Below are 22998 nucleotides of genomic sequence, written 5' to 3' on the forward strand. Positions count from 1 at the left end.
GAGATACTAATTGTGGAGCTAGAATTAGACTGTAGATTTTTCTGACTCTAAAGCTACAGCCTTTTCTATTTCCATATATTTCCAGTGCTTAAGAGAATCAGGATGGACTATAACTGTTATAGTTACAGTGAGACAAATAATTATATTTTATAGTGTGAAAACATTAAAAGTGGAACATTAAAAACATTTTTTGTTATATTTGTTTTTATTCAGCAAATAAGTCAGTGGTGACTTTTAAACTATCAGTTAATAAAGGTCAGCATCTTGGCATTTGGAAATGAACAGGCTTAGGAGCCAGGAAGACCTGCCTTCAAATCTCAGCTCTACCACTTAGTGGCTGGGTGATTCCACTGAATACCAACAGCTAAGAGGTAGTAAGATACTTCCATTTCACATTTCAGGAAGCTGAAACTTAGCATATCTTCAACTGAAGAGTGAAACTAATAATTCTTGCTTTGAAAGTAATTACCTAAAATAGTAGTTGTTGAATAAATGATAGTAAATACTGCTATGTCTCCAAACTCTTAATTCCTGTAAATTTTTAAATTTACTTATATCCATTAAATATGAGTTACTTGATTGTGTCTTGCATAGCCTCTTGTGATTCTGTACAGATACATCTATCCATACTTTCGAGAGAGGGGGAGAAGGGGATATTTCATGAATGGGAGATACCACAGACAAGAGGATACATGACCTCAGCTTCTATAATTTTAGTTTTGTATCTTCACTGAACATGAGTACATTTTAAAATACATTTATTTTCTGGGACAGCTGTGAGGTGGTTGGATTTTGAATTCCAGGGCTAGATCATGATGGCTTGTTCTTACACAGTTTGACAAGAACGCCAATGAAAAGAGCTGTGGATCTGTATGAAATGAAAAGCTGATTGTAGGATCAGGAGGTGAGGTGCCTTGATGGAGTCAGAACTCAGTAAACCATGCAGAAAAAATCTTTACCCAGACTTTTGCCTGGTGGCACTTTATCTAGAATTTAAATTGTCTTCAGCATCATAATTGTCAAAAGATATCATTTTCAAAGCTAAAAATGTTGTTACTATAATGAGTGAGAAAGAAAAATGTTAATGAAATCATCAGTGTATCCGATTAGAAAAGGACTTTTTAAAATCAACCGTGATTTGCTGGTTTCATGTCTTCCTGAAAGAATTTAGGGTTTGTTGAAAAGTTACAGTTACGTCATGGGGCTCAACCTACTCTGAAAAGAGTGTAAATACAACTGCAGAGTTTATCATGAATACTATTAAAATGTATTGGTGATCTCTTTTTCTAGATCAACCATTCCTTCTCCTCCCTTTATTTTTCAAGCTGATTATGAGAGTCATCTAAGGCCAAAAGAGTTAAAACATGGTGTCTGTAGGTTTAGAGCAGAAACCATATTCTATGCAATATAAAAAAAATCTCTTATCTGCACATACTTCTGAAATGTATACTCTTTCAAATGAGGAGGTATTTCAGCATACATGTACTCACACACTCGAACTACAGTGGACATACTTTCCACAAATATCGGTAAACTTAATACTCTGTATAATTCAACATTAAAGTTTCAGATTGTGGCAGGGGAAGAGGAAGCCCTGCAATGAAAACCTCTGATATTTAATTTAATCCATGAAGTATGCCATTTAGGGGGCTTCCCAGGTGGCACTAGTAGTAAAGAACCTACCTGTCAATGCAGGAGAAATAAGAGACGCGAGTTCAATCCCTGGGTCAGGAAATCACCTGGAGGGGGGCATGGCAACCCACTCCAGTATTCTTGCCTGGAGAATCCCATGGACAGAGGAGCCTGGTGGGCTACAGTCCATGGGGTCACAAAGAGTTGGACACAGCTGAAGCCACACAGCCTGCATGCACATGTCATTTAGAAATTAAATAAGAAATCTTTGGGTTGAAATCTTTAAATCTTTCTTGAGAGTATTGAGACTCAGAATATTATGGGGTTTTTTGTTTGTTTTTTACTTTGAGGTCCTTAGCAACTCTGATTCCAGTTGTGATTTTCCCAGTGATATCAGAACACTTTCTCATTATTATTTTCTTTGTTGGAGTTAATATTCAGGACAATTTGTTCTCCAAACTCAGGGGCAGAGCTGCTCTTCTGGGTGAATTGGTATCCATCCGAACATTGGTTTTGCAATGGTTTATGTCAGCGTGTCTACCCCTGTGACACCCTCTTTCTCTTTGTGAGTTCCTAGGAATGTCGCTTGATTAGGTTCTAACAGCACCTTGGCCTTCTTGCTTATAGCTCAGTGGTTTCCTGGCCTCATCAGAGCACATTTTACAAAGATGCTTTCAAATGGCCTTTTGCATCTCTTTTTTGCTTATTTATATTTAGATTGAGACTTTCCTATGATCCATCCCCACATCCTGACACTCCTTGTTGTATCTGACTGTAACATCCAAATGTGAACTTCTATGAGAATTCAGAAATATGTCGGAATGTTAGGAAATCGTTTCTGTTTTGCATGTAGTTTTACCTTACTAGTGGCATAGTAGTGTAGCTGTCTTCCTCAAGAGGGGAAAGGTGGGCAGGATGGATCTTGCTGAACATGTGCACTTCTCTCTAGAGATTATTATTATTAGATGTATGCATCAACTCTGTATTGATTTCAGAGGCCTCATCCCAGGCACAGGTTTACTTTGAGAATCATAATAATTCTGGGTCATATGGTAGTTTTATTCCTAGTTTTTAAAGGACTCTTCGTACTGTCTTCCATAGTGGCTGTATCAGTTTACGTTCCCACCTACAGTGCAAGAGCGTTCCCTTTTCTCCACACCCTCTCCAGCATTTATTATTTGTGGACTTTTTGATGATGGCCATTCTAATCGGTGTGTGATGATATCTCATTGTAGTTTTGATTTGCCTTTCTCTAATAATGAGCAATGTTGAGTATCTTTTCATGTGTGCGTTAGCCATTGTATGTATTCTTTGGAGAAATGTCTGTTTAGGTCTTTTCCCCACTTTTTGATGGGGCTGTTTGTTTTTCTGATATTGACTTGTATGAGCTGCTTGTATATTTTAGAAAGTAATCCTTTGTCAGTTGTTTCATTTGCTATTGTTTTCTCCCATTCTGAGGGTTGTCTTTTCGCCTTGCTTATGGTTTCCTTTGCTGTGCTCAGGCTTTTAAGTTCTACTAGGTCCTGCTTGCTTATTTTTGTTTTTATTTCCATTACTCTAGGAGGTGGATCATAGAGGATCTTGCTTTGATTTATGTTGAGGGTTCTACCTATGTTTTGGTCTAAGAGTTTTATAATTTATGATCTTACATTAGGTCTTTAATCCATTTTGAGTTTATCTTTGTGTATGGTTTTAGGAAGTGTTCTAATTTCATTCTTTTACATGTAGCTGTGCAGCCATATGTTTTTCCAGCACCACTTATTAAAGAGGCTGATTCTTGCCTACTTTGTCAAAAATAAGGTGCCCATGGGTGCATGAGTTTATCTCTGGGCTTTCTATCTTATTCCATTGGTATATATATTTCTGTTTTTGTTCCAGTACCATACTGTCTTGATGACTGTAGCTTTGTAGCAAAGTCTGAAATCAGGAAGGTTGGTTCCTCCAGCTCCATTCTCCTTTCTCAAGATTGGCTATTTGGGTTCTTCTGTGTTTCCATATGAGTTGTGAAATTTTTTGTTCTAGTTCTGTAAGAAATGCCATTGGTAATTTGATAGGGATCATATTGAATCTGTAGGCTGCATTTGGTAGTACAGCCATTTTCACAGTATTAATTCTCCCAACTCAGGAGCATGAAACATCTGTCCATCTGTTTATGTTGTCTTTGATTTCTTTCATCAGTATCTTATAGTCTTCTGTATACAGTTCTTTTGTCTCCTTAGGTAGGTTTATTTCTAAATATTTTTTTTGTTGCAATTATGAATGGGATTGATTCCTTAACTTCTCTTTCTGATTTTTCATTGTTTTAGCATATAGAAATGCAAGTGATTCCTGTGTATTGATTTTGTATCCTACAGCTTTGCTAAATTCACTGATTAGCTCTAGTAATTTTCTGATAGTATCTTTAGGGTTTTCTATGTATTGTATCATGTCAGCTACAAACAGTGAGAGTTTCATGTTGATGTTTGGCAGAAACCAACACAATTCTGTAAAGCAATTATCTTTCAATTAAAAATTAATTAAAAATAAGAACTCTGGATAAATAATTTTGGCTAGAATGGTCTTATTTTTAACAAATGAGAAGAAACAAGTAAACTCTAACCAAATCTAAGTGAACAAATGATAAAAATTAAATTTATTTTAATTGAATTTGCTTTCCATATGTATGCTTTTAATTAAAGTCATATTTCATTATAATTACTGTGTCAATATCATTGAGCTTGGTTTATTTGCTTGAAAATTTACTGTTGACAGTGTTAAATCTATCCTTATTCTCTTTAAAAAGGCGGGAAGGACAGAGGAATGATACATTTTGATCTGATACTCATTTATCAGGTGTTTTTTGAAAATGGTTTTTAGGATCCAAAAAATATTTACTCTTCTTTCTTCTATTCTTGGAAAACTTCATATGAAAACCATTTAGAATCTGTACAATTTTGAATTTTTAGAACTTGAAAATTTCTTTCCAAAAAGCATTAGTTTCTATAATGAAGTGGATTGTTTTTATGTGAAATTTCTCCCTACTCCAAAAGTAACTTTTTTAAGTATGCTAACTTTGTTGCTGGAAATATGGTGACAACTTTATTCTTCAAAATATTACAAGTGATGAAGATAAGCCAATACTGGGAGGGAGGAAAGCTTTTAATTTACTGAATTAAAAATATTTTTTAAACATTTTTAAATGAATAGAAAAACCGAAGAACTATGGAAGTATGTATTTTTCTTAAGTCCTTTACATTGGAATTAATGTAGTTTGTTACATAAAGTGAAGTAAAACAAAAATAATTTTTATCACTAATAAGGAATGAGAGTCTGATCAGCTCTAAAAGAAAACCTAAAAAAAAGACAATTGCTTGCACTGTTCAAAGTTTCTTTTGCAAAGTAGATGTGAGTCTAGAAACTTTAAAAGAAATTGAAATACCTATGTTTAATAAATACTGAATTTAGAAGTGTGAACAAATCTTTTAAAACTTAGAGATTTGCTACTTCAGGTACATTCATTCCTTTGACAAGTCATAAAGAAAACTTGGTTTTAGCTCTCTCTTTTTCGATAAGAAGGGAAACCTATTTGAGACCACTGAATGAATCCACGTGCATACACTGGCCATTTAAAAAGGAAATTTATATTTATTGATCTGTTCATATATACTTATATACTACAGTAGATTGTTTTAGGAAACATGTGCTTAACCAGTTCCTGATTACAAACATACAGAATATCAAAATTGTCAGAGTTCAGGAGACAAGTAATGTAATCCATGTCCCCATGAGTTTTTTTTTCAGTCTGCATCGTACATCCCACACAACCAAAGGTATATTTTACTTAAAAGATCAGTATGGGAAGTTAACCGCTCTCCTCTCTTCCTTGTAGATCTCTTTAAGGAAGTGGCGGGGCCCACGGAGATGTGCGACCAGAGGCAGCTCGGCCTGTTACTGCACGATGCGATCCAGATCCCTCGGCAGCTGGGGGAGGTAGCAGCTTTCGGGGGCAGTAATATTGAGCCCAGTGTTCGCAGCTGCTTCCAACAGGTAAACATTTTTGAAGGATCGTTGGTGTATAGAGTGTGTGGGGAATGGTATTGAGGATGTTCTGAGAAATGAAACAGGGGTCTTGGGCTGGAATCATGTGGTGGAAGACGCTGGATACCATCCCAGGAAGTGTATATTTTAGTTCTTAAAGCACATTTAATTCAAGATACAGCAACCCATTCAAGGAGACTCACTGTCCCTCAATGATAAAACTTCAGATCTTGACCAGGCACCACTAGATTGCTATGATTAGGTCTTGCCTTTGCCCCAACCTTGTACCACCGATCCCTTTGCTGTCTGTTGTCCAGTCATGCTGTTTTAGTTCCTTCATTCTGGTGCTAATCTCTCTGGACATGTGCCCTCTGTTCAGAATGTTCTTTACCATCTATCCACAAACTCTCTTCTCATTGCTAATCCTTATTCCTTCTTTAGATCTTCCCTTAAATCTCACATTCTCTGAAAAACCTCTGACTCTTTCAGATGAAGCTTTGTGTGCCTGCTATATTCACGTGAATCTCCTCTGCTTTCTTCACATGCTCATTAAAATTGATAATTACATACTGAATTATATAATTATCTGTTTAGTGATTTAGTGGGTTATTCTTCTGTATAAACCTAAGATCCATGAGGGCTTCCCTGGTGATTCAGTGATAGAGAATCTACTGGCCAGTGCCAGAGATACAGGTTTGATCCCTGGATCAGCAAAGATTCCCTGGAGAAGGAAATGGCAACTCATTTCAGGATTCTAGCCTAGAAAAATCCATAAACAGATAAGCCTGGTGGGCTACAGTCCATGGGATCTCAAAGTGTCAGACACAACTTAGCAAATGAACAACAAACCTCCATGAACAAGGGCTGTTTCTGTCTTTTTACTGTTGTATCACTATCTACAGTGTCTTGAACATCATAGCTACTTAATAGTTGTTTATTAAATAAATGAATAAAATTGCCCTGAGCTCCTTATATGCAAGATTTTTTAAAAATATTAAGATGTTATTGAAATTGTATTGTTTTCTTTGAGACATATGTACAAAAGGAGAATGATGTACAAAATTTTATACTGATCTAAGTTACTGTTATTAAACAGGGAAAGCATGTTTGTTTCTTTTTGATGCTTACTGTATAGAAAAACATTTTAGGAATGTTACTACTGATGTTATGCATATGCATAAAGTACAAGCCTGTAGATATTTTTCCACGGCATATCCAGTGATTTATCATTGCTAAGGAAAAAATGCCTACACCATCTCTTTAAGAAGAATTGATGTTATGGGTTATTACATTTTATAATGGCCCCGTTTGTTGTTTTAGAGATAACAAAAAATACCAAATGAAAATTCTAAATATGATTCTCATATGTGCTGGTTCATAGAATGACCTTGACAACAGCAGGAGATGGATGTTGGTACAAATTAAACTTTGCACATGTGAAAATTACTTAGTCTTAGTATTTAAAAAGACACCAAGACATTTCATACAATTTATCACAATACATTTGTAAATCCTGCAAAATATATTCACGGTAATGTGCTCCTGGTGTGATGTTATACCAGGACTGAAAAATAACAGAGGGATAACAGTTTTTTGGGTCATGGATTCATTTATATGAAGTAAAATTTATAAAAATGACCAAAAAAATATATACAAATGTATGATAGCGGTTTCTTCTACAGAAAAAGGAAAGTGAATGCTATGGGGAGAGTGGCAAGTAAAAATTAGGTCTTCAACTTAATCTGTAATGTTTTGTTTCTATCACATAAAAACAATCAAAGAATTATAAGAAAAACTGGCAAACTGTAGAAATAACAGCTTTTGTTTAGCATTTACAAAGGCTTTCAAGTTTGGGAACTTATCAGTGAGTCTTAACTTTCTCAGTGTTTGCAGTCTTAGATGAATGAGTTTTATAGTTTTAAAGTATCTGTGTGAAGAGCAGCTAGAATTATTTGAGTTTGGGTTTTTTTTTTTTTTTAATCTGAGTCTATTAAGATATTGAGGTTTTTTTTTCTTCTTTGCATATGACAATTTCTTCTTTTTCTCTTTTCCAATTCTAAAATTTTTTTCCTTGATGAACCTTAAATATTTTGTGATTTAAGTGACTTGGAAAGGGTTCTGTAATTTTCCTTTTACTTCTATACAGATTTTCAGAAGAGTTTGAAGCAGCAACAGTTGCTGCAATTTAAATGGAGACATTTTCTTCACTTTTAACATACTTGTTTCTTGCCCAGAATAACAACAAGCCAGAGATAAGTGTGAAAGAGTTTATAGATTGGATGCGTCTGGAGCCACAGTCCATGGTTTGGCTGCCGGTTCTACATCGCGTGGCAGCAGCTGAGACTGCAAAACATCAGGCCAAATGCAACATCTGTAAAGAATGTCCAATTGTTGGATTCAGGTAGGGTGATCCATTATCAGTGGTGTCAGGCAGCTCTTTTTCTGTTCCATTTGTGTAGTTTCAGTGTTTGTCCATTATTCCTTCCCACTTGTTCCCATTTGTGGGGGTTTGCCTCCTAAAGAAATGGTATGCTTGATATGTACCATCTATCTGAAAATAGCATTCCCTCAAATAGCCAGGACATGAAGCTTTTTTTTTTTTTTAAATAGTTCTTATTTATACTATTTGGCTCCAGAACCAGAGATCTTTGTGAATTCCTATTTACATAGGTCAGAGAAGTGTTCATGCATAATATTTTGCATGAGTCTTTATGTCTATATAACCCTGATGGAATTTGGTGATGTTCTAAGACCTTTAAGATCAAACTTGGTAAATAAGAAGTAGCATTTAAATACTAACTGAGAAGTAATCTGATTACTTCATGTTACTTCTGCCAAGTTTGACATGATGGAGATTAAGCCAACTTTCACACCAGGAGTCTTTGTCAGGGAATTTTGAGATTCATTTTTTATTGATGGTAAAGGTGATATTTTAAATTTTGATGTGTCAAGCTAATAAACATAACTCTTTTCTTTGTCATTTTGCATTCATATTCAAACATTATAGAAAATCTTTTGACATGGATATTTGTCATCTCATTATGTTGAAACAGGTGAAAATATGATCTAGAGATTTCAACTACAAAAATTTGCCTTCTCCCCTCACTTAGGAGATGGTTTCCTTAATTTCTTTTGTGAAATTTAAGATTCTTTCTGTCCTAATTTGGAGCTAAAATACGACAACAGCAAATTCTACATTTCTGGCCAATATAACTTATTTTCATTGTGATTCAGATGAGTGAAATTCCTTACCACACATGTTTTAGACTATATAATAAGTTTACAAATCAAAGAATTTTCTTTTCTTCTCTCTAGGTATAGAAGCCTGAAGCATTTTAACTATGATGTTTGCCAGAGTTGCTTTTTTTCGGGTCGAACAGCGAAAGGTCACAAATTGCATTACCCAATGGTGGAATATTGTATACCTGTGAGTACTAAACCATTGTTTGCTTTTTTTTTTTTTTTTAAGTACTGCTTTTTCATTAATTAGTATCTAAAATTATTTGGTTTTAAGATTGTCTGAAAAAAAGTCCTTTTCAAAATTGCTTAACCATATTTTTTTGTTGTTTTCTTTTAGGCAAATACATCTGTGTTGAAATTTTTAGCACAGAATAATTATACTTTTTTCCAGAAAAATTAACTTATTAAATTTTATTTACATCTATGTTTTTGATTTTGAGCTTAACATTCTTAGTAGCAAACTCTTTTAAGAGTTTATACTGACCTACATTGAAAACGATACTATGATGAGAAGTTGTTTTTTTAGACATATTTAAAATAGTTTACATGTCTATTTGCAATTTTTTAAGGAATCTCCACACTGTTCTCCAGAGTGGCTGTACTAGTTTGCATTCCCACCAACAGTGTAGGAGGGTTCCCTTCTCTCCACACCCTCTCCAGCATTTATTGCTTGCAGATTTTTGGACCGCAGACATTCTGACTGGTGTGAAGTGGTACCTCATTGTGGTTTTGATTTGCATTTCTCTAATAATGAGTGATGTTGAGCATCTTTTCATGTGTTTGTTAGCCATCCGTATGTCTTCTTTTAAAAAATTGCAAATAGAAATGCCTTATGACCCAGCAATCCCACTGTTGGGCATACACACAGAGGAAACCAGAATTGAAAGAAACACATGTACCCCAATGTTCATCGCAGCACTGTTTATAATAGCCAGGACATGGAAACAACCTAGATGTCCATCAGTAGATGAATGGATAAGAAAGCTGTGGTACATATACACAATGGAGTATTACTCAGCCATTAAAAAGAATACATTTGAATCAGTTCTGATGAGATGGATGAAACTGGAGCCAATTATACAGAGTGAAGTGAGCCAGAAAGAAAAACACCAATACAGTATACTAACACATATATATGGAATTCAGGAAGATGGCAATGATGACCCTGTATGCAGGACAGCAAAAAAGACACAGATTGTGTATAGCGGACTTTTGGACTCAGAGGGAGAGGGAGAGGGTGTGAGGATTTGAGAGAATGGCATTGAAACATGTATAATAACATGTAAGAATCGAAATGCCAGTCTATGTCTGATGCAGGATATGACACGCTTGGGGCTGACGCGCGGGGATGACCCAGAGAGATGTTGTGGGGAGGGGGGTGGGAGGGGGGTTCATGTTTGGGAACGCAAGTACACCTGTGGTGGATTCATGTCAATCTATGCCAAAACCAATACAGAATTGTAAAGTAAAAATTAAAAATAAATAAATAAATTTAAAAAAAATAAAAAAATTAAAAAAAATTAAAAAAAAAATAGTTTACATGATTAAACATTGTATTTACATTAACAAAATGAAGAAAACTGGAGAAATTAAAAAAGTCATAAATCTAGCTGCTGAATAAACTACCTTGCAATATCCTTCTATATCTCTGATTTTAAGATTGTATTTATTTTCATATTTCTGTAATTTTGATACTGCTTTTTTCACTGAACATCTTATATAATAAGTATTCCCACATATTGTCATGCAGTATAATTTTCCTAGTTACAGAATATGGGGGTGAATTATTATAATTTATTTTACCATTCCGTTAGGTTTCAACCTTTAGTTTGTTTTCAATTTTCTGATATTATAAGCAACACTCATAAATATCATTGTGAAAATAACTTTCCATATATTACATAAATTACATTTCTATAGAATAAAGTACTTAGAAGTAGATGATCTGAGTCAGTGGCCAAAATACTTCATGTCTAGTTATTTTCCAGAAGTTTATACAACTTTACATTGGGCTCCCCTGGTGGCTCAGATAGTAAAGAATCTGCCTGCAGCATGGGAGGCCCACGTTCAATTCCTAGGCTGAGAAGATCTCCTGGAGAAAGGCATGGCAACCCACTCCAGTATTCTTGCCTGGAGAATCCCATGGTTGAGGAGCCTGGTGGGTCCATGGAATCACTAAGAGTCAGACACAACTGAGCAACTAATCCTTTCACCACTTTACATTGTTATAACACTTTGTTAATGCTTCACTAGTATTGGATACTGATTCCTGTTTTTCCTTTGATCTAAGATTTTTTTTTTTCGGATGTAATCTTCTTTTCCTGTCAATAACTATTTCTCAGCTTCTTTCCAAATAGTGAAGCAAAATTTATTCATAGAGCTGTACATTTTCTTTGGCTTAGGGAATTGAGTTACTTTTGGGGTCATAAATTGACAGAAAGGCAGCAATACTTATAAAATATACACACATAAATCTCACTCACATTCTTAGGTATCTTATGTCAGATAAATAGGTACCATGTGGAGGGAAAAATCTCTAGAATGTTGCTGAATTATAATAGATGGAATGCAGTGCATAATAACTTTAGGAAAAAAATGCCAAGAAAATCTGTGAAGCACCATTTATTATTATGATTAGCATGCTCATTCACTCAACAAATAAATATTGAGGACTTGCCATGTGTCAGATGCTATTTTTGGCCCTGATAATTCATCATGTACTCCCAAGATAGACAAGATCACTGACTCTCCTATTCCTTTCCGTTCAGGAGGAGGAGATATGTGACAGAGAACAAGGAAACAAATAAATGAGATCATTACAGATTGCAGTAAGTGCCTCGAAAGAAATAAATGGATAATGAGGTAGAAGATTAGAGGAGGCACTTTAGATAAAGAAATCACAGACGGTCTTTTGGAGACATTAACGTTTTAGTTGAGCTTGAAGGATGAGAAAGAATTGGATGTATAAATAGCTGGTATCAAAGGGTATTTTGGAAAGAGGTTGGCATGACTGGAGCATAGAAGAAAATGGAGTATATTATTGCCCAAGGGGAGTGTGGTAGGTAGCACTGGCTATTTGAAATGCCCAGAGCAAAGTAAACATGTGGGGCCCCTTGCTAAAAATTTGCTAAGACTTTCAAGATGGTAACAGTAGAGCATTAAGCCAAGCTCAGGGAGACTCTGAGTGTGAACCCCTTTGTAGCTGCACAGGTCACACCACCGCAGAGCTGGCCCTGGGGTTGGGAAGGAGGTGAGAACAAAAAGACTAGGAACAGAAAAAAACTCTGTGAGTTTCACAAAGAGTGAATTTCTCCCTTCACAAAAGAGAGAATGAGAAAGGTAAGAGATGAGATTAAAGAGAAATGCAGTTAACAGCCTGTGCAGACCCCTGCTGGTCACTACAAGGTGTCTGGATTGGGGCAAAATATATATTGAAGAACTTACCTGGTGGCTCAGCTGGTAAAGAATCCACCTGCAGTGCAGGAGACCCCAGTTCGATTCTTGGGTTGGGAAGATCTGCTGAAGAAAGGATAGGCTACCCAACTTAGTATTCTTGGGTTTCCTTTGTGGCTCAGATGGTAAAGAATCCGCCTGCAATGTAGGAGACCTGGGTTTGATCCCTGGGTTGGGAAGATCCCCTGGAGGAGGGCATGACAACCCACTTCAGGATTCTTGCCTGGGGAATTCCATGAACAGAGTAGTCTGGAGGGCTACAGTCCATAGGATCACAAAGAGTTGGACATGGCTGAAGCAGCTAAGCACAGCACAATGCATATACTGATATTTGCATAATTACAGCTAGAAATTTAGGAAACTGATTATAAAGAACTAATGTCAACATGGGAAAAATCATAAAGTAAATATACATTAAAGATGTATAAAAGTGACTACACATTTTAAGATGTATAAAGTCAGCAGACAACATTTTGAAAAGCAGAGATGTTACTTTGCTAACAAAGATCTGTATAGTCAAAGATGTAGTTTGTCCTGTAGTCATGTATGGATGTGAGTTGGACCATAAAGAAGGCTGAGCATGGAAGAATTGATGCTTTTGAACTGTAGTGTTGGAGAAGACTCTTGAGAGTCCCTTGGATGGCAAGAAAATCAAACCAATCAATCCTAAAGGAAATCAGTCCTAAGTATTCATTGGAAGCACTGATGCTGAAGCTGAAGCTTCAGTACTTGGCCACCTGATGCAAAGAGCTGACTCATTATAAAAGACCCTGATGCTGGGAAAGATTGAAGGCAGGAGGAGAAGGGGACGAGAGAGGATGAGATGGTTGGATGGCATCAAGTCAATGGACATGAATTTGATCAAGTTCCAGGTGATGGTAAAGGATAGGGAAACCTGGGTTGCTATAGTCCATGGGGTTGCAAAGAGTCGGACACAACTGATTGACTGAACAATAACAAAGTCAATAAGGCTTCCCCAGTGGCTCGGCAGTAAAGAATCTGCCTGCCAGTGCAGGAGACCCAGGTTCGATCTCTGGGTTGGAATGATGCCCTGGAGAAGGAAATGGGAACCCCTTCTGGTATTCTTGCCTGGAGAATCCCATGGACAGAGGATCCTGGTGGATCCATGGTGGATGGAGGATCCTGGTGGATCCATGGAGTCACAAAAAAGTCAGACATGACTTAGAGACTAAACAACAACAATGAATTCAGTAAAGGTGTTTAAAATAGCTATTTTTCTTGGCCTTCATAATGATTCATAATTCATAATGATTTTGAGAAACACCCACAATTTGAAATCTATGGCTCTCCAGCATCAATCTGTGGTCAGTGGGGTGAGCTTGAGAACCATGGATACACTGATGAGTTTTACTCTCTGGCTATCATTTTAGGATAAAATCTAAGTTACCCAAAGCTCTTCTTGTTATCTAGTCTTTGCAAAATCACTGTTATTATGCCTAAGAGTACAGCTTGCCCTGCATTGTATAGGATGGCTTCCTTTTTGAAGATGTGTTCTGGGAGGGTTTTTTGCCCCTTTCTGAAGTTTGCATAGCAATATTAATCAGCAACCTACTCATCATTCACCTCTTAGGACAGGTTATTTTCTGCATTTGACCCCACAACTTTTGATAAAATGACTAAAATATATATATATATATATATATAAATTGAATCTTTAAAAGACATACTATTAAATTTAAATAGTAATGAATTATTTGATTTAACTGCTTTCTAAAATTTCTTTTTCTTTCAGTGAGCTTTATTCATTTATAGTATTTTCATCTTTCATCCAGTGTTCCGTCAACTCATCTGATGTCTGCCTTATAAAATGAACTCAAATGTGAATTTTTCGATACAGTCATAGTAAGCACCACTTAAGAGTTAAATGGATTAGACCTTTCTGTATAAATCCTGATGTTGGCATTTCTTATAGTGCATCTCTGCTTATGGTTAGGAAAATGCCCTAGTCATATTACTGACTTGATTTCTTTCCCATTCATGTTTCTTTTTCAGCTGAATGTGAATGTCTCTGTTGGTAAAAGCTTTCCAAAGCTTATAAGCCTTATTTTAAATCCTCAAAGCTCAAAAAATATTTTTTTCAAATGTATCTTGAAAAAATACTGTATTATCTATCCATTGTCTTTAGATGTAGAATGACTAATAGTGTATGAATTAACTATCCTAATTTATGAAGATACTTTATGAAATTGATAGTAAAGCAGTTATCTACAGAAATGAAATAGAATTTTTCTTTTGCTAGGAAATGACTTTTTAAAACACTTATTTCCTCTCCACCATTCTATAATCCAGATTTGTACATTTAAAGTTATTTCATGAGGCCCAAAAAGAGTTCATCTAAAAAGACAGTATGACATAAACTATATTTAATGCTTGTTACCATTATCTCTCCATTCATTTGAAAATCCCACTTTTTCATGAAAACAGCATGACTCTTTATTTTGTGTGAGAAATCTTCCCAAATTTTTCTGCCTTTGCTCAACAAAACAGGTCATTCTGTGGTTTTTACCACTAGCCCCTGCTTTACCATTTGGTATTTGATTCTGTGTTATCTTGCATTGCTTTCTCTGTTGGTGTTTTTGCCTCTTCAACTATCTTTTTCACTCCTTGGGACAAGGATGATTCATACTTTTCCTAATATGCATGGTTAATTCTGGTACCCAAAAACTGAATGTGCTCATACCTGATATTATATATACTATTTATAGAATATTAAAGCTGGAAAGAGTCTAAGAAAATACCTAACTCATCCTCATTTTTAAAAAAGACTAAGTCTTAGAGAAAGTAAGTGATTTGTTTAAAGTCAGTGACATGGATTTAGTGATTTATCTACATTTGAGAAATATATATACAGTTTAGGAGAAGGTAGTGGCAACCCACTCCAGTACTCTCGCCTGGAAAATCCCATGGATGAAGGAGCCTGGTAGGCTGCAGTCCATGGGGTCGCTAAGAGTCAGACATGACTGAGCGACTTCACTTTTTAGGCTGAGGCTAACGGAGAAGTGGCACAGACCTCCTTTATTCTTGTTCTTTGATTGTATAGTCCGTGATAGAAAGGATTATAGGGGAGATGGTGTTGTCGTGGGAGCATCAGTATTCACTGAAAGAGAAAGGTTGAAATTGCAGTTGTGAACAAGATGTAAGGGAATGTGTTCATAAGTAAAACACAGAATCCACACTAACAGCTAAAAGGGAAAAAATAAATAAAAGATTAATAGAGGCTGTGTGCATCTGTGGACGGTGGCCTGATCCACATTGGGAAAGTGGGGAAAGTGAATAGAGTCCTTACTTATTGGTAAATACAGACATCAGGAACTGAAGCAATAGCCCAAATAGGAAGATGTTTTGAGAGTCATGTTAGCTCAGGGAGAAGGGATAAGATATTTGTAAAACTTTATTTCTAGCAAAGGCAGAAACATTAGCTACTTCCAGCATTCAAATTGTTCAGAGTGAAATCAAGGCAAAATTCTCATTTACATGCTGGGTTTGGACAGGACTAGTTTGTTCTGATAGTCATGTTGAGTTCCTGATGAGAAGAGAGGAAGATAGGTAACAGTGTATTAAAAGTTAGCAACACTTCGAACAGACTTGTATTGCATTTTTTTAGAAAGTGTATGTTAAAGAAATAGGTTCAAGAGTATTCTTCTCACTATTGGTTAACATATGGGGAAAAATTAAATTTCATATTTTCAATGTTTTTAGAGGTATAGAAAAATCAGTTTCCTACTGAAAAAAAAAAAAAACAGAAAAAGTTTAATTTTTAAAGCTAAAAGTGAAATCACTCTTTTCTTTACAAACAGTATGTCCCTGGCAAGAAACAAAAAGAACAAAGGAAAAAAGCTAGAAAGAGTTGTTTTGTCGACCCCTCCCTACTCCTGCCAACATCAATGTATTCATAGGACTGTAAACATCAAGTATAGAACATGCAGATTCATTCTTTGGAAAGCTCTCCGCTGAGTTAGCGCAGTTTGTTTCTGGCAGTCTTACTTCTTCAGATGAGACTTGGGATGTTGCCAATATGCTAGAAACGCAGCATCATTGCTTTCTCTGACCTCAGCATCCTAAGTGGTTTTTCAGTTCTTGCCCAGTCTACATTGTCATCCCAGTAAGTTGAGTGCATTTAAATCGTGTTGTTCACTTTTAAGGTGACGTTTGAACAAAATCTATTGTTTGGATGACTCATTTATCCTACTTATTCTTGACCCCTTGATGATTTTTTTAATGCTAATATTTTAGTTTCATATTTTTCCATTAGAACTGAGAATGCTCTGAAGCTTGTCTTACTAATTTCATCCTACCTATAAAATTCAGTGTATCTGAATTTCAACTTGTTGAAATCATTGAAACTTAAAGCAAAACTGAGAGGTTGTTTTTCATTTTTTACAAAACTATTGGAATGTCTTTAAGATTAGCCCTATGATAATGTGATGTACTTTTACAATCTGTCATTTGAGACTATTGACTATATATTTAAGAAGTAAATGTTGCTAATGAGAATCTTGTTCAACAGTGGTTTTTGTACTTGTGCATGACCTAAATAGTATTATTTAATTATTCTATGCAGGTGCCAAAGATCATATTATTTCTTATGTAACCTTGATTTTCCTCCTTATTCTAGCCTGTCTTCCTCTGCCTATAACTTATGCATATATGTAGTTAAGTTAAAAATATGATGTTGTGACGTATTTGGTAAAGAATTAGATAATACTGCTATCCCAAGTTATGAATTGACCAAAGAAAGTTTTAGAAGATTTAAAATGAATATAGTTTTATTTTCTGAAATAGAATTCAAGAGTTAAAAATCATCTCATGCTGCCAGCTTACACAGGAGTTTTGAGGGTTTGGGTTGAGAGTTACTGCAGGCTACCTTTTATAATTCAGTAACACGTTTTAAATAATTGATTTGTACTAGTTGGTAGGGACCAAGTCAAGAACTAATTACTTGTTATTATCCAAATAAGTTTTCATTATTATCTCACTGCTACTTTAGTAGCGAAAGAAAATGTAAGTACCCACTTGTCTATGTAGGTTCAATTTTAAAATGTTTTTCACAGTGACTCACCTTCATTAGATTTCCAAAAACGACAGTTTGAATGACAGTCCTTGTTTGAATATTTGAGTTCTTACATAATTGTTACAAATCAATCCAGAAGGATTTGGGGGAGGTGGTGGTAGCAGTGGCTTCAGAGTTTTTCAGTCTATTTGCCTTTGCCATTTTCTTCCCATTAGTAAAGTAGTTACATAAAAAAAAGACACAGCAGATACACACCAATACCAAACCTCTGGATAATATTTACAACAAAACTAGGTAATGAGATATCCCCAAAATAAATCTAGGTGGTAACAAGCCATACCAGTCACAAAACTTGCAAGATATTGTTGGGGAGGAAAAAAAAATTACCTCTTCCTTTTCTAGATTCTTCTGGCTGGTCTAATAATTAAATTGACATGAGACAGATTAACAGGAGAAAATCTAATGTTGATTTTGTGCATATGAGAGACTCAAAGAAGTGACCAAAGCAGGCAGCTTCTGTACCTTTAAGACAAGCAAACACCAGCAAAATAACCAAAATAACGTTGTGAAGAACTGATAATGCAAAGAAATTTAGGCTTGGGTACCAATTAGTGAAGCGTCTAAGCAGATGGTTTACACAGCTTTCTCGGCCTTGAAGTCCCTCTTTCCATGATAAGGATGTCTCTGTCCCTCCTGGTGCAGGGAGACTACCTTTTACATGGGAGATGATTTCCTGCTTTCACGGGGACAAAGAGGAGGGTCAGAGTGTTCTTCTAGCACTGGCTGTTTTCAAGTAACTTTCAACTGATTGGTATGCCCCTTTGTCGTATTTGGGGTGATAGAACTAAGGAAAAAAATAGAAATAAAAGAAAAATAATTTTCAAAGTTAAAACTAATTAATTTCAGTCTTAATAAACAGAGCACATAAATACCATAAAAAAAAAATAGAAGGTGAATAAAAGGCGAACTTTAAAGCTCAAAGAAAAGTTAATAGAGACACAGAGGTAGAGAACAAATGTAAGAATACCAAGGGGAAAGCAGCGGGGGTATGGGGGAGCGTGGGGTGGTGGAGGGGGTTGAATTGGGAGATTGAGATTGACACATATACACTGTTGATACTGTGTATAAAACATAACTAATGAGAATATACTGTATAGCAAAAAAAAAAAAAAAACAAAGAGAAGTAAAGAAAGCAACATAATGGATCAAGTGGAAAAGTGGAATCACTCAGTCGTGTCCGACTCTGCGGCCCCGTGGACTGTAGCCCACCAGGCTCCTCCATCCATGGGATTTCCCAGGCCAGAATACTGGAGTGGGTTGCCATTTCCTTCTCCAGGGGATCTTCCCGACCCAGAAATTGAACCTGGGTCTCCTGCATTGCAGGCAGACGCTTTAACCTCTGCACCACCACGGAAGCCCAAAGGATCAAGAGAAAATGACAAATATTGAAGATAGTCATAAAAGAAAAGAAAAAATGGAAAATATGGACAATATGAGTCCATGAAGGAAAAACCCTAAGTAGAACAAGCACTATTAATGAAAATGCCAGAAAATAAGGAAAACTAATCAATTCTACTTCCAAAATTATTTTTTAGAGAAAAATCTTTCCACTCTCCAAAAAAAGAAAGAAAAAGTGAATCTCTATATTGAAAGAGTATATTATGCCTGAGCTCTCCAACACTATGGAATATCCTAGTAAAATTACTGATCTTTGAAGTATAAGTTTTTTGGTCATTTAAACAAAAAGAAAAACTGAATTAGAAAAGAAAGAAAATTAAATAACCATCAGACTTTTCAATACCAATGCTTTATACAAATGAAAATGGAGGAACATACTTAAGAAACTCAAGGGAAAAATATATGAGCCAAGAATTTTATATCTAGAAAAACCAACTTTCTAGTAACTAGTAAAGAACACAGGAAATCTGTCATTAGCATGTAAGAACTCAGGTAATATTGGTCCTATGAACACTTCTTGCAGAATTATTTGAGACCAGACTTCAGATAACTAATGTAACTAGAGAAATAACATCCTGGGGACTGATGGATTAACAACACTAAATACATTGTTATAGACAGTAAAGAGTCTGCCTGCAAAGCATGAGACCAGAGTTTGATCCCTGGGTCAGGAAAATCCCCTGGAGAAGGGAATGGCTACCCACTCCAGTATTCTTGCCTGGAGAATTCCTGGACTGAGGAGCCTGACGGGCTATAGTCCATAGGGTCATAAAGAATTGGACACGATTGAGCGACTAACATATACACAGCTTAATAGAACTTAAACAGGACAACCAGGAAGAGGCCCCCTACAGGCCAAAGTTGGGTCAGTTTGAGCTTCAGTAATGATAATATAGTTAACCCTTGAACAGCTCAGGGGTTTGGAGTACCAACCGTCCGAACAGTGGAAAATCCATTACAGTGGGTCCTCCTTATTCATAGTTTGTGTAGTGCTATTGTGCATATTCAGTGAAAAAAACAGTATATGAGTGGACCCACGTATTTCAAACCCATGTTGTGCAAGGGTCAACTGTAATTGACCCTTTCAATAGATGAAAACTCATAAATATATTAATCTATGAATTCATAATGATATTTTGAAACAACTTAAAAACTGGTCATCTTTGGAAGATGATACGAAACCAATCCATTACAGAGCAAAGTGGTCAATAAAAGAGAAAAATCAAACATATAATCTTGCCTTTCTTGAACTGTACTACTGAGTAACTAAACAGATGGGGAGGATGTCTTTAATTTTTTAAACTATAAATGAATGATAGAATATCACCATTTAAAAGTCCTCATTGGATGGATATAGGCATTTAGCATGAAAGGTGTTGCTGCTGCTAAGTCGCTTCAGTTGTGTCCGACTCCGTGTGAGCTAGGAGTACACAATAGAGATGACCAGACATCACGTGTTTCCTGTAATCCTATGAAACACCACCAATAATCTTGCCAGAAATGCAAACCTGAGTCTCATGTATTCTCTGGATCCAGCTGCCAATTTGAAGCAGCATGCTAAACTGCACCAAAAATGTGCAACCAGCAAAATCTAGACAATAAAAAACACTACTGGTTGAATTGCCTGGGTTTCCAACAGATAAGTTGTAAGAAAATGGACAGTATGAAGAAGAAATCTGGTAGATTAAAAGTGACTTTAAATATATCATATTTTTTTAGGACAGACATTGGAGTGATAAAACTACTTTTAAAACACAAGGAAATTATTGTTACAAAAATAAGGATGATGGCTTTATGGAGGTGGGGAGGGGTTGTAACTGGAACAAGTCTTCTGGAACGTCCAACGAAGTTCAATTTCCTGACTTGATGGTGTTTAACATATAATTTATTTTATTAAACCATATGTCTGTTGTATATAGTTTTATATATGTATGTTTTATTTTGCCATAAAAAGGATTAAAAATAAATTGATCCAGTACCAAACATTTTAAGACTGATTATCTCTGGGTGACAGAAGAACTGGTAATTTTAATGTTTCTTTTTTCTCTTCCATGTATATTTTTTTCTAATTGTACTTCCACTGAACATTTCTTAGATATGCAATTTAAAATTAGAAAGTGACATTTCACTATAAATCTTGTAAAAATCAGCCACAGGGTATCTTGGTAGGACTTTATTTAAAATAAAGGGGAAATTCAGAATATTATAATAGTTTAATCAATGGCTGTGACTTCTTTTTCTTACAAAACTTAAAACTGTTTAGTTTTGTCTGTTGTCCCATGTCCAGTTCCAACTGTTGCTTCCTGAAGTAAAAAAAAAAAAAAAAAACAAAAAAAAACAAAAAAAAAAACTGTTTAGTTTTTCCTAGAGAGATGACACAGTGCCAGTCTGGTGAATAGATGTAGGTTTGCAAGTTTTCCTGACCTTCTTGATCTGAATCCCTCTAAGCCTTAGTGTCACTTTCCTTTTGGGTCAAAAAAGTGGTGATGGTCTCATCACACTTGATAGTAAAAAGAAATTCAAGGAAAGCTGTTTGTAAGGTGAGACTTCTGTGCTAATACATCACCCTCATTACATCTACTGAGATCTACAAAATCTTTTGTTCTTTTTATTTCTTTGCTTAGAGCAATAAATGAAAACCTAGTCTTTCAGGAAATGCATGGATAAGATAAAATGCTGGATAATTTGTGTAGTAATGAATGATCCTTTCAATTTCATCTTCACATCATATTATCAATAGCTGTTTGCTTAAAAAAGAACAACTTTCCACACTAGCATGGAGACGGAGTTGAGTTTGATGATATTGATTATGTTAGGTAGGTGGTCCTCTGTTTGACCTTTTTACCAACTGTTGCTCAAGCACCTTCAAACAGAGAAATTTTAGGTACTATCATTAGATAGCAAATTAGGTCACATATGTACAAATATATTTTAACCTTTTTTGGTGAGAAAATAGGCATAATTCATTTTCTTGGTTCTATCTAAACTAAGGAATCACATTCCTGTGGGATGAAATTACTTTTCACTTTTTCTTTTAATATTGTATAAAGTTTATGGTGATAGCAAATTTAGTGCCCTTAGATTACGAGGGCACTTTCTCCTCATTAGCATTCCTTATATGAGAATGCACTCATTTTTTCTAAAAATAAAACTTGAGCATTATCAGAAACCCCTTCTGTAACTTTTTGGGAGGCAGGTAGTTGTTTTTTGTATGTTTTTTTGTGGGAGAGAGAAGGGTTATCATTGGTTGTCTGGTTTTGCTTTCTTCTTCCATATCGTGAATGTCTTTACCTAAAGAGTGTGTGATGTGGAATGGGACTTGTACTTTTAAATGATATGTCATTTTTTCCCCATCAAGAGTTCACATTGAAACCCAAATAGAGATAAGTTAGAACATTATGCTTAGTGAAAGAAGCCAGTCACACAAAACCATATATTATATGATTCCATTTATAAGAAATGTCCAGAATAGACACGTCCATAGAAACAGAAAGTAGATTAGCGGTTGCCAGGGGCTGAGGGGAGGAGATGGGGGTGGTAGTGGGGGCGGGAATGATTGCTAATGGGTACAGGCTTTCTTTCGTTTTGAGGTGATGATGCTATTCTAGAATTAGATAGTGATGATGGTTGCACACCACCATGAATATACCTAAGGGCCCTGTATTGTAGGCTGTCCTGGAGGAGGCAGACTGGGAAAGTGGCCTGGTGCCTGCCCACCTGGCCTTTCTCCCACCCGCCCACTCAGGGTTGCCTGAGTTAGAGACCTGGATATGGCTTGAAAATCACTGATCCGAACAATATAAACTCTTTTATTGCCAGATGAAAATAGACCAAGTAAAAGCTGGAGGCCATTACTTTCCTGTCTCCTTGTATATTAACAATTTGTTAAGAGCAGACACAAAAATAAATTGGGTCATAAATGCTTATTCTTGCATGGGGCCTTCTTTTTGTATTTCTATCATGGAAAGCTTCTTCTTTTTTTTTTTTTCTTTCTTTTTACCAAAACATTCAGGATAAACATACCTATAAACTTAATGATCTGTGGCTGTGATACCCATTGCTGAAAGTCCAAATGTCCTTTATAGCAGAGATATATCTTTTTGGCTTTATTCTCAGGACCAGGCATTGTGTCTCTAAATATTGCCTTCTTTATTCCCAGCTGTGAT

At 35.7% G+C, this 22998-nt stretch overlaps 1 protein-coding gene and 1 long non-coding RNA gene across 13 annotated transcripts in view; both read left to right on the forward strand.

Moving 5' to 3' along the window:
- UTRN (utrophin) overlaps positions 1-22998 on the forward strand; it is a 547129-nt gene that overhangs the window by 489468 nt on the left and 34663 nt on the right. For all 12 annotated transcript variants that reach the window (XM_040238622.1, XM_040238626.1, XM_040238624.1 and 9 more), the window contains 3 exons: positions 5501-5658; positions 7884-8050; positions 8965-9076. In XM_040238622.1, coding sequence (XP_040094556.1) covers positions 5501-5658; positions 7884-8050; positions 8965-9076 — 437 coding nt within the window. The remainder of the gene's footprint in view (positions 1-5500; positions 5659-7883; positions 8051-8964; positions 9077-22998) is intronic.
- LOC120862576 lies at positions 15302-18880 on the forward strand. The gene is made up of 2 exons (XR_005720807.1): positions 15302-18583; positions 18805-18880. It is a non-coding gene; the product is annotated as an uncharacterized LOC120862576 (long non-coding RNA).

The sequence above is a fragment of the Oryx dammah genome, unplaced genomic scaffold (assembly GCF_014754425.2).
Source record: "Oryx dammah isolate SB20612 unplaced genomic scaffold, SCBI_Odam_1.1 HiC_scaffold_4, whole genome shotgun sequence".
NCBI lineage: Eukaryota > Metazoa > Chordata > Mammalia > Artiodactyla > Bovidae > Oryx > Oryx dammah.